The sequence below is a fragment of the Ursus maritimus genome, unplaced genomic scaffold (genome assembly GCF_017311325.1).
Source record: "Ursus maritimus isolate PB19 unplaced genomic scaffold, ASM1731132v1 scaffold_9, whole genome shotgun sequence".
Taxonomy (NCBI): domain Eukaryota; kingdom Metazoa; phylum Chordata; class Mammalia; order Carnivora; family Ursidae; genus Ursus; species Ursus maritimus.
Genome location: NW_024427107.1, coordinates 71,627,362 through 71,639,725, shown reverse-complemented (window position 1 = coordinate 71,639,725; position 12,364 = coordinate 71,627,362). Strand labels below are relative to the sequence as shown.

The window sequence follows — 12,364 nt, the reverse complement described above, 5'->3', positions numbered from 1 at the left end:
CCTCACTTGAGCAGTGAGGCCAGCTAACGGTGAAGCTGACTGCATAGCAGGATTACCTGACTCCAGAGCCTACATTCTCAATGACGTCACCAGTATTCCTTAAACTGGGACCAGGGCTTCCCTAAGGAATTTACAAATTTTCAGAATTTCCCTTGGATTAAAATCTTTTAAAAATAAGTACGTATATTCTAGAAACTAGATTGTATGGATGACCACTACATAATGCCAGGTTTTAGGTTTGTATTTGTACCAGTGTTGATGTCAAAGAGGACAATTTAGCCCAGGCCACTGAGAAAAAAAAAAAAATGGAGGTAAACACAAGGAAGTATTTATTTATGACAAAGGAGAAAAAATGATGACAGGCCACTAAAGGTTTGCCGGGAGTGTGGATGGAGCAATGCGGAAGACGCATGGTCGAAGACCTGCCCACTGCTGTGAGGCCCCTAGAGGCCAGTCAGTGCAGTGCCTCGGCCACAGAGGTGGCTCCTCCTGCCTCAGTGTTGCAGCCTCTAGCCGTGGTCTGCGCCATTCCTTCACCTGCTCCTCACTCGCCTCCCTCCGTAGGGTATCAACAGGCCGCAGCAGCAAGGGCTCGGCACTGCAAAAGCTCCACGTGCAGTGCTTACAGTCAGCCTGCCGTACACAGTAAGCCGCTCCAGACTGCTTCTGGAAGAGCTAAGGAGGGAGTCCGTTGCCACAGAAAATTCTCTTTTCAGACGATCAGACCAGAAAGAAGTTGGCCGAATTTGAACTGAAAAAATTCATGCTGTTTGTATTTTAAATACTTCATGACTTAGTGCTTCTTTTACCAGCTTCTAATCTGATTTTTTCCTGTTTTTGAATGTTTTATTTTTGACTTATCAAAAGTTAATGTTTTACAGAAAAATTAACATTTTCTTTTCTTTAGAGTCTTAGGACATCTTAGAGAAAGTGAGGTCAGTAGAAATGATAGTAGAGAAATAAAGGAAAATTTTCAAGGAGTAAATCAATGAGGCATCATAAATTCCTTCTCATAATAATAAGAGTAGTCTTGAGAACCTAGAGGGGAAATTTCATTCATTCTTCATCTTACTATCTTAAATCCAAAATTAGTATTTTCTAACTTGGGCCTTCCGGAATGCAAGTTCATGTTTCAAAACGGCAGACCAGAACACGAATAAACAGTTTCGAACATGGTGGCAGCATATGTGTGGCGTTATACGGATGGCAATCGTAATAGAATAAATACATTTAAAACTATTATCGTTGAAGGGAATTAGCTTGTGTCTCACATATGCTTTCATGGCCAAAATAACCAGGTTTTCTGGTGTTAGAATGCAAATTTAACATACTGGCCAGAAAACCTAGTTTGAATAACTAATTCCCAAGCATCAAGCAAATGCTTGGCTGAATTCTAGGGGCTGAGTAAATGCGTCCAGGGGTTCAAAGTTAAAAAGAAAACCAAATAGGGGCGCCTGGGTGGCACAGCGGTTAAGCGTCTGCCTTCAGCTCAGGGCGTGATCCCGGCGTTATGGGATCAAGCCCCACATCAGCCTCCTCTGCTATGAGCCTGCTTCTTCCTCTCCCACTCCCCCTGCTTGTGTTCCCTCTCTCGCTGGCTGGCTCTATCTCTGTCGAATAAATAAATAAAATCTTTAAAAAAAAAAAAAAGAAAACCAAATAAAAGTTCCCTCTCCCACTGAAATACCATGTGGACAACAGCTCCAAGCGGCCACAGGAACACCATTCTCTTCCAACTGCTACTCCTTTAACTATCATGGCTATTTTCTCAGACACATTCACTAAGTGTGGATTCCAGATCAGCATCACCTGGGAACTCATTAGGCATCAGACATTCTGAGGAGGAGGCCCAAAAAGGTGTTTTACCAAGCTTTCCAGGTGGTTCTGACGCATGCTAACACTTGAAAACTTCTGGCCAAAGACCTGCGCCCTGTATCAACACCCGTCCTTTCTCCCAGCTCAGTGCTTGGTCACACATGGGCAGGATGGGGGGGGGGGGCACACCTGTGACACTCCTGCCACCCCCTCTCACACATCTAGCTCCAGCAGCACTGCCAGCCAGATATTCCCTCCGTTCTCCAGCACTCTGTGTAAAGCGATTACTTTCCAACCTTGATGGCTCCAACACGAGTGTCCTTATGTGATTGTCAACCCAAAGAATCACTCAGAAACTCCATCTACCCTCCCGGAAATCTCCTTCGTGCCCTGCAGTGCGTCTCTGGATTGGTCGTTTCAAAGCATCACAGCGACAGCTGTCACGGACATCTGGGGTGAAGAGCCACTGGCCCAGAAGGGAACAGGGGAATTGTGCTTGTTAGAAAAGGAAGAGGGACTTTTTTCTCCCTCCCTTCAATGTTCGAAAATGATAAATCTCAAAAGCCGTGTGCTTATTTTAGGAGAAAGGAAAGATGACGCTTTTTTCCACAGTAGGCTAGACAGGAGTTAGGCCTAGAAGAAAGGAAGTGGTAACCATGCAAACGAAAACACATGACCTAGGACCTACCATATCGGGCCCTCAGAAGAAAGAAGGCCGGAAGTGAGCTCAGACGTCAGTATCCCTGGGGTTTTACATAAGATGAAGACCCCATCCCTTATTCTAGTCTCCAGCCAATGCCATCAGGGTCTACGTGGGAGAGTCTCCCTCCTACTGCTCAGAGCCCCTGAAGGCGAGCATGTTCAACCCCCCCAGCCGCCAGGACAGCTTGCAGAGCAACCCGACAGATTCCAAATCTGCATGTAAAATACCCATAACCAGTACGTAGCAGACACTAGGAGCTCCCTCACCATCTGTCCTACAATTAATGATAAAAGCCAATTTTACTTTATAGAAGTTAAAAAAAAAGTAGCTCAACTTTCTCATGTTGAGATTTTCATATTAGTTTCTGGGATAACTTCTTAAATGGTGTGCCCTGCTCAGATAAGCCCTCAATGAAGTATGTTTCCATCAGTTCCCCATTTAAGAATCTTAAGACTTATTTAAGCATTACATGATTACACATACTTTCACCACTAAGATCAACTGACAAAATTGCCCTTGGGTACTGATATGTTGTATTTTTCTCCGTAAACATGCTTCGCAGAGCCAGAGAACTCCCAGAAGATCGAGTTAGTGGAGAAGAGCACCTTTCCAGAAATTCTAGAGAACTGTCTTCATAGTCTGAATAGTCTGTAACATAAGATACATAAAGAAATATTAATAAAGTGTCAGGTCATCAGGAAGAGTCACTATAAAAATTAACAAGAAAGTAATGTTTTACAAGATATAAAATAACCATGCCACCTCTTTCCTTATCCACAAACAGCTAGGTCATGGTTTATCTGATAAAGTGGGCTGGGCAAGAGCACCTGGGAACTGTACCCCAGGCAGTACACACACACCAATGTTCTAGCTGGTACCAAAAACTCGTGTTAGCCAGTCGAGAAGTGAAAAAGGATTATTTTTACAGTTTTTCTCCATTATAATCACAGCTATGTTTACAGTAAGATGTGCAAGATGGAAATTAATTTTTTGTTTTTGCAATTTGTAAAAAGGTGCTCATAATGTGTAGCATGTCAACTATTACACCGACAATTCATTTGATACATTTTTTAGCAAAAAATGTCTGAATGAAATTGAGTGGTCCTGAAAGAAACTATTGATTCAAGCCCTGTCTTCCTCAGCTCAGCATGAGTCATGCAGACAGAGGACAGGGAGCAGCCTGCTGCAGCCTCCAGGAGAGTAGGGTGTGATGAGAGGGACAGACAGGAGAGGGCAGGATTCAGGGCCCTGGGAAGGCTCTGGAGCAGAAGAGAGCCTGGCGCATCTGACAATCTGAGACTGTGGCTACAGCACAGTGAGGGAGAGACAGAAGAAACGAGCCTAGGGTGGCAGCAGCAGGTCCAGTTTAAGACGTTCTTATTTTTGAGTTTTATCCTAAATGCAGCAAAAAAAATGCGTGACCCAAGCCTGATTCTGGTTTTCAAAGCACATTGGAGCTATGGAATGAGGAAGGGTGCAGGGAGGCGCAGGCAGGAGGAGCCATGGCCTGGCCTGGGCGGAGGGCAGCTGGCATGAAGACTGACAGGCAGATGCAGGGACCTGCAGATCTGTAGACTGCGGGTGCGGGGCTGGCCTGGCGTCAGAAGGGCGGTTTCCAGGCTTCTGCTTGACCTACCGAGAGGCAGAAAGAGGGGCTCTGAGAGGGAGCTAAAGAGTAAGAGGGAGGAGGAGAAACCAGAGAAGGAATGTGAGTCCGGAGGAGGATGTTTACTTATTTATTATTTTAAAGATTTTATTTTAGAGAGAGAGAAAGAGAGAGAGAGAGAGCACAGTGAGGGGAGGCGCACAGGAGTTGGGAAAGGAAGAGGCAGAGTCCCCACTGAGTGCGGGGCCCCACTCGGGGCTCAATCCCAGGACCCTGAGATCATGACCTGATCTGAAACCAACAGCAGGACACTTAACGGACTGAGCCACATAGGCGCCCCCAGACAAAGGCTTTTTAAAGATGGGAGATCCTACGCATCGTCTACAAAAATCTAAAGATGAGGGGAGGTGGGGTGACAAGTGCCAGGATTTTAAGAACAGAAAGACAGACAACTGCCTCCATTATTACAGAGGCAAAGCAGCAGAAGATGGATCTACATAGCTAAGCACACAGCTGTGGACAGATGAGCAAGTTCTCATCTGGTGGCTTCTATTTCCTCAACTGAGTATGAGACAAAGGATGCCTGAGGCAGGTTAGGGAACAGAAAGAGGTGGAACAGACTGGAAGAGGTGAGGAAAAGAGTACGAAAGCAAGTTTCCAGGAGAAGAGCAGTACCAATGCTGGTATGCACTGAGTATCCATCTAAAGTCAGTAGTTGCGGTGGACAAAACAATGGTCCCCAAAGGTGTCCACATCCTAATCCTCAGAACCTGTGAACGCGTTAGGTTCTGTAGCAAAGGGGAATTAAGATTGCTAATCAGTTGACCTCAATATTATCCTGGATTATCTGGGTGGGCCTGATGTACTCACAAGAGTCCCTAAAGGGGCAAAAGAAAAGCAGAAGAGTCAGTATTGGAGCAATGTGAAGTGAGAAAGACTTGAGTGGCCATTGCTGGCTTTGAAGACGGTTAGGAGGACAAGAGCCTAGACTCGCAAAAGCCTCTAGAAGCTGGGAAAGGCAAGAAAATGGATTCTCCCCTAGAGCCTCCCAAAAGGAACGCAGTCCTGCTGACACCTTCGTTTCAGCCCACCGAGACCCATTTTTGACTTGTGACTTTCAGAACCTCAAGATAGTAAAAATAGTCACTGATATGTAGTATTCTGTGACAGCAGCAGCTGGACGCTAACGTAGCACTCACCGTACATAAGCACAGCCACATTTATTGGGTACCCCCTGTGTGCCAAACACGATTCTAAGTGCTTTATGTGTACTAACTCTCAATCCTCACAGTTAATACAATCAGGAAGCTACAACTGCTGTGCCCTTTTACAAGGAAGAACAGACAGAAAAGGTTACATTGCCCAAGAAGACATAGCTATCTTTGCAAAGCCAGCCTTCAAACCCAGAAGAGCCTGACTACAGAGCCTTACTCTTAACCAAAAAGTGTTACCAGCAGATTTCAATGTTTAATGTATACGCAAATGGGAACGCTTGTTAAAGCAGATTCCTGGGCCTCGGCACCAGCAGGTCAGGAGCAGGGACCCTCCCAGATGCTGCAGATGCTGTGACACTGCAGAGCGATCCTGGAGGAGCATGGGGCCACTGTGCCTCTCCTGGCCCCACAGTCTCTACACAGCTTGCCCAGGCCCTGTTACTTGGGCATAGGAGAGGAAAGGGCATTTGCTGAATGCTAGCTGGCACTGTGCTAAGTACTTTACAACAATTACCTGACTAAATCCCAAAAATAAAGCTACATAGCAGAAACTATTATTACCATTTCAGACGCGAGGAAACTGATATTTATATAATTTAAATAACTCACCGAAGGACACCCAAGCTATAAGCTTTGCAGTGAAGATTTTTTTTTTTTTAAGATGTTATTTATTTGACAGAGAGAGAGAGAGAGCCAGCGAGAGAGGGAACACAAGCAGGGGGAGTGGGAGAGGAAGAAGCAGGCTCTCAGCGAGGAGCCTGATGCGGGGCTCGACCCCAGAACGCCAGGATCACGCCCAGGCGCCCCTGCAGTGAAGATTTGAACCCAACGCTCAGCTTTGAAAGCTGCCCTTTTATCGATGACATGTTATATTGCCCTCTCAGCAAAGTAAATGCAGAAGTACAGCCTGAGTGTAAGAATAATGGCAGAAATCTCAGTTTGGTGTTACAAATTAAACAGGCTGATACATAATCTCTCTACGTGGTATTAGTGACTAAACAGAACTTCTTAGCACTCTACACCACACCTGCATTCCCCATGCCAGCCCCCTCTGGCTACTGTGAATAAAGGTCCACTGCTGGCTTCAGGGTTAGATCAGCTGTAATCTTCCATATAAAGCCCCTGTCCTTGATCACTCCAGCTTCTCTAGACTATAGACAGAACTTATTTTCTATCACCAGTATCTTACCAGTAGGTATCTGCGCATGCTTCTTATCGCTCTTACAATATGCTGATAAGGCTTGCCTACAAGCTCCCGGAAGGGAGTCTCTGTTTTCACAGCACAATGTTCTAGATTCTCCTTGCATTTCTCACTCTAGTTCTTTTAAATCTCTGCATGACTTCGGTTTTTTCATATTTACAGATACAGGAAAGACAAAGAGATGAAGCGACTGGCTCAAAGTGACAAAGGTAAAAACTGGCAAGATGTCACTCTTAAATCCCAACATGGCGATTTCTCGTATCAACAACCCTAAGAACTTACTACGCCAGCAAAGACAAGTAAAACCTGCTAGAGGGAAGAATGCACAGTCTAGCAAACACTCTCTAAGGCCCAGGAAGTAACAAACAACATAGCATGATGGTTAAAGTTAAAATTAAGACTGAAGCCAAACTGCCTGGGTTTGAATCTGCTTTTCACCACTCAATAGCCACACAAGCTTGGACAACTCTATTTCAGTTCATGGTTTCTAAAATGGGTATAAGAGGCTCTACTGTAAAGCATTAGTTAATGTGAGGATGAAATAAACCACTGTATATAAAATGCCTACAGCATGTCTGGTACATAATAAGCACCAGCAGGATATGCAAAATAACATTCAGTGTTAAGAATGAATTTTTAAAACTCTCTGGTGGTAGTAACTGTAGAATAAAATGCATATTATATTAGGAACCTCAAGTAGGAATAATGTGAATGTTTTAAAATTAAAATGTCTTTAAAATTTTAAAGTTATTTAAAACCCCCTATTTCCAGCTTAAAGACCCCTCTTCTAATTTAACCTGGAGAAGAGTGTCACTTCCAAAATGAATGTAAATAACCCAGAATAAATTCTCAAATGTAATAATTAATTGCAAAGATGTCTGTGATTACCCAGCTCCACACCTGCTGTGTATAAAAAGCAATGCTTCTGTGCATCTTTAAGTATTTGCTAGGATTCTATTTACAAAGTTAAGATTTTCATTTATAGGTCTGATTTTAAAATGTAAACAACATATAAAGTTCTTTTCAATTAAAAAATAAAAATATATTGACATGTTTTAAAGGATCAACGGCTCTTTACAAGTAGGGTTAGCGTAACTCCGTAACTGCGGAACACAACTCTGAGGCGCCAGTTTTCTTTGCAACTTTTTTTCTCAGTCTTGCTAATGCAGATCACCCTCTTTCTTCCAAGTCACCACCAGCTCCTGCATTCTCCTCAAGGCTCTCTCACCGTGCCACCAAGTGTGGCCTGCTCCTCATTTGTTCTTGGGCAGCCCCTCCCTGTTATACCCCCCCCCCCCCCCCCCCCACTGCTTTCAACGGATCTTAGCACGCTTCGATTCTGTGTCTACTGGTGAGTCCCGGAATAGACCTACTTGCTGATGGGGCCTTGAACAGCCCGCCCTTCCTGCCCCCAGTCCTAGCTATCCCCGCTGCAGTACAAAGTCCACTGAATCCCCTCGGCCTCTGGTCACTTGGGAGTTCACCTGGCAGTTTTACCAGCTGTTAGAAGCTTCTCAAGTCTGCATTACGATACACCCTCACAGGAGGGTGTTCACAAATCAAATGCATTTGTGATTAATGGTTTTTTGTTTACGACGTTCCAGAATTTCCTGACTTTAGGTTCTTTGGAGTCTGGGTCCCACGGGGCTGTATGTGAAGGGAAGGGGTGAGGGGAGAACGGAAGAGGGGCAGTGCAGGCACAGGAGTGCACAGATATGTTCAAGACACTCTCTGGAAAGTAGTTTTAAGCTTTTCAATCCCGTCTGACCCCACATCTTCAAATGTACTCTGGCAGCTTTAGAGAGAGAGAATGGAGAAACAATCAGATATGATTTGGGGCCGAGCTAGAGAGTTAAAAATCTGAAGAATTTACCATCAATTACTGACTCTGAAATTTCCCAGTTGGCTTTATAGTTTTTAAAACTGATTTTTAGGGATGCTTGGGTGGCTCAGTCGGTTAAGCGTCTGCCTTCGGCTCAGGTCATGATCCCAGGGTGCTGGGATGGAGCCCTGCATCAGGGTCCTGGGATCAAGTCTCGCACCAAGCTCCCAGATCAGCAGGGAGTCTGCTTCTCCCTCTGCCTGCCTCTTCCCTTGCTTGTGCGCTCTAACAAATAAAATCTTTTTAAAATAAAAAAAAATAATAAAACTGTTTTTTAAAAGCATGTAATGAATATGAAAAAAACCCAGGTATGCCATAAAGCATATCAATCGATACCACAAAATACTTAGGTGCCTGTCACGTAGTTTAAGAGAACACTGTCATCACTTTCGAAGGTCCCATTGTACCATTTTCCAATTTGAAATGATAAATTCCCCACCTCAGAAGTTACCACTGTCCTGAATTTCTGCTCACCATCCTCTTGCTGTTCTTTATGCTTTTGCTACTTTTTGCTACTTTATGCTGTCGCTGTGTTCCCATAGTTTCATATTACAACTTTTTGATCTTTACATATATAAAATCATATTACATGTTTTCTTCAGTGATTTTTAGCTTGTCATTTTGTTCCTGAGATTCCTGTGGCTATAGTTCATTTATTTACATAGTGATACGGATTCCATGGAATGGATGTGTGACTTCTGATGGACATCCGGGCTGCTGCCAGTGCTGCCATGGGCATTCACGTAAATGGCTCCTGATAGGTCATGAAAGCTTAGTTAGGAATTTTAAGTCACATGGTGGGCACAACTTGCCAGTGGCTGTTTTCCACAGCAGTCGATACCGTGTCTCCACCGCCTCAGCAACATCTGATGCCATCCACCTTATAACTTTTGAGCAGACCGCAGCTAGGAAATAGATCCCCTTAGGTCTTAAAAATTACATTAATGCTGCTTCTCATAAGAATGGACATCATGTCCAATTCATCCTATCACTTTAAGATTTCCAATGCTGTGAAATACCTGTTAAAATATTTTGCCCATTTTCATATTAGGATATTTTTCTTTCAATTTTTGACTTGTAAGTTCAAACAGATTCTGAATACTAATCCTTTGTCAGGAACAAGTGTTGCAGTATTTTCTGATGGTTTGTGCTGTCTTTTCACCCTCTTTATAACGTTTTCTTTTTTTTTTTCCTTGTAAGGGAATTTCTTTTTTTTTAAATTTTTTTTCTTTTTGTCTTTTGCTCCTCTTCACCCACTTCTCCTACCCCAACCCCCTGCTTTTGGCAACCAATATTCTGTTCTCTTTATCTATGAGCTGCTTCTTTTTTTCCTTAATTTTCCACATATAACTGAGATGATATGGTATTTGTCTTTCTCTGACTTATTTCACATAGCATGATGCCCTCCAGGTCCATCCCCGTTGTCACAAATGGCAAGATTTCATTCTTTATTGTGACGAACACTCCACTGTGTGTGTGTGCGTGTCTGTGTACACACAATCCCTTTATCCATTCATCCATCAGTGGCCACTTAAGTTATTTCCCTATCTTGGTTATTGTGAATAACACTACAATGAATATGGGGGTGAATTATCTCTTCAAATTAGTGTTTTTGTTTTCTTTGGACAAATATCACATGGTAGAATTGCTGGATATGGTATTTCCATTTTTAATGTTTTGAGGAACCTCCATATCATTTTCCACAGTGGCTGCACCAACCTGCATTTCCACCAAGTGCAGAATGGTTCCGTTTTCTCCACATCCTCACCAGCACTGGCTGTCTTTTGACAACAGCCATTCTAACGGGTATGAGCTGATCTCTTATTGGGGTCTTGATCTGCATCTTTCTGATGATGATGTCAAGCATCTTTTTATGTACCTTTTGGCCATCTATATGTCTTTTCCAGAGAAATGTCTATTTTGATCTTCTGCCTGTTTCTTAATCAAGTTGTGTTTTTGCTATTGAGTTGTAGGAGTTTTATATATATTTTGGATATTAGCTCCTTATCAAATGATTTACAAACATTTTCTCCCATTCAGTAGGCTACCTTTTCATTTTTTTGATGGTGCAGTGCAGAAACTTTTCAATATGATGTATTTCTGCTTATTTATTTTTGTTTTGTTGTTTTTGGTATCAGATTTTAAAAATCATCACCAAGACATGGCAAGGAGATTATCAACTATGTTTTCTTCTAGGAGTTGTATGGTTTGGGGTCTTCTGTTCAAGTCTTTAATGTACTTTAATTTTTGTTTGGTATAAGACAGTGTTCAAGTTTCAGCTCCTACATATGGCTATCTAGTCTGCAGCACTACTTACTGAAGAGACTCCCCTTTCCCCATTGTATACTCTTGGCTCCACTGTCATAAATTAATTCACCATATATATGAGAGTTTATTTCTGGGCTATTATCTTCCTTTGATCTATGTATCTGTTTTTATGCTAATACCATAATATGCTTAATTATTGTAGGTTTATAGTATAGTATTGAAACCAGAAAGTGCAATGCCTCCAGTTTTGTTCCTCCCAAGGTTGTTTTGGCTACTTGGGGTTTTTTGTGATTCCATACAAATTTTAGGAATATTTATTCCATTTCTTTGAAAAATGTCTTGGAATTTTGATTGGAATCGCAATGAATCTGTAGATTGTTTGGGGTAGTAAGGGCATTTTAACAATACTGATTCTCCCAGGCCATGAGCATAGAATATCTTTTCATTTATTTGCATCTTCTTCAATTTCTTTAACATCTCATAGTTTTTTAAAATAAAGGTCTTTCACTTCCTTGGTTAAGTTTATTCCTAGGTATTTTATTCTTTTTGATACAATCGTACATGGGATTGTTTTTTTGACTTCTCTTTCCGGTAGTTTTTTATTTAGTGTATAGAAATGCAAGATTTTTCTGTATTGATTTTGTATCCTGCAACTTCACTGAATTTATTTACAAGTTCTAATAGTTTTTTGATAGAGTCCTTAGAGTTTTCTGTACATAATATCATGTTATCTGCAAATAGTGACAGTTTTATTTCTTCCTTTCCAATTTGGAGACCTTTTTTTTTTCTCCCTTGCCTAATTGCTCTGGTTAGGACTTCCAAAACTATGTTGAATAAAAGTGGCAAGAGTGGGCATCTTTTTCTTGTGCCTGATGTTAGAGCAGAGGCTTTCATCTTCCCACCACTGAATATAATGTAAGCTGCGCGTTTGTCTTATACGGACCTTTATTATGTTGACTCACATTCTCTCTTACCTGCTTTGCTCAGAGTTTTTATCATAAATAAATGTTAAATTCTGTCAAATGCTTTTTCTGCATCTATTGAGATGATATGATTTTTATCCTTTATTTTGTTAATCGTAGTATAACACACTGACTTACTTGCAGATGTTGAACCATCTTTGTATCCCCAGGAATAAATCCCACTTCATCATGGTATATGATCCTTTCAGTATATTACTGAGTTTGGTTTGCTAATATTTAGTTGAGGATTTTTTTTTTTTTAAAGATTTTATTCATTCATTCAACAAAGAGAGAGACAGACAGCCAGCGAGAGAGGGAACACAAGCAGGGGGAGTGGGAGAGGAAGAAGCAGGCTCATAGCGGAGGAGCCTGACGTGGGGCTCGATCCCAGAACGCCGGGATCACGCCCTGAGCCGAAGGCAGACGCTTAACGACTGAGCCACCCAGGCACCCCTAGTTGAGGATTTTTGCCATCAATGTTCATCAGGGATAGCAGCCTATAATTTTCTTTTCTTACAGTGCCCTCGTCCAGTTTGGTATTATCAGGGTAATGCTGGCCTCATAAAATGAATTTGGAAGAGTTTCTTCCTCTTCTGTTTTTTGGAAGAGTATAAGAGTTTGCAAGAGTTTGAGAGAAGTGTGTGGTATTAATTCTTCTTTGAATATCTCACAGAATTCACCAGTGAGGCTGTCTGGTCCTGGAATTTTCTTTG

The 12,364-nt window shown here is 42.3% G+C and overlaps 1 protein-coding gene across 3 annotated transcripts in view; it reads right to left on the bottom strand.

Moving 5' to 3' along the window:
• PHF20L1 (PHD finger protein 20 like 1) overlaps window positions 1–12,364 on the bottom strand; it is a 79,323-nt gene that overhangs the window by 11,611 nt on the left and 55,348 nt on the right. For all 3 annotated transcript variants that reach the window (XM_040625549.1, XM_040625551.1, XM_040625550.1), the window contains one exon: window positions 3,002–3,166. In XM_040625549.1, coding sequence (XP_040481483.1) covers window positions 3,002–3,166 — 165 coding nt within the window. The remainder of the gene's footprint in view (window positions 1–3,001; window positions 3,167–12,364) is intronic.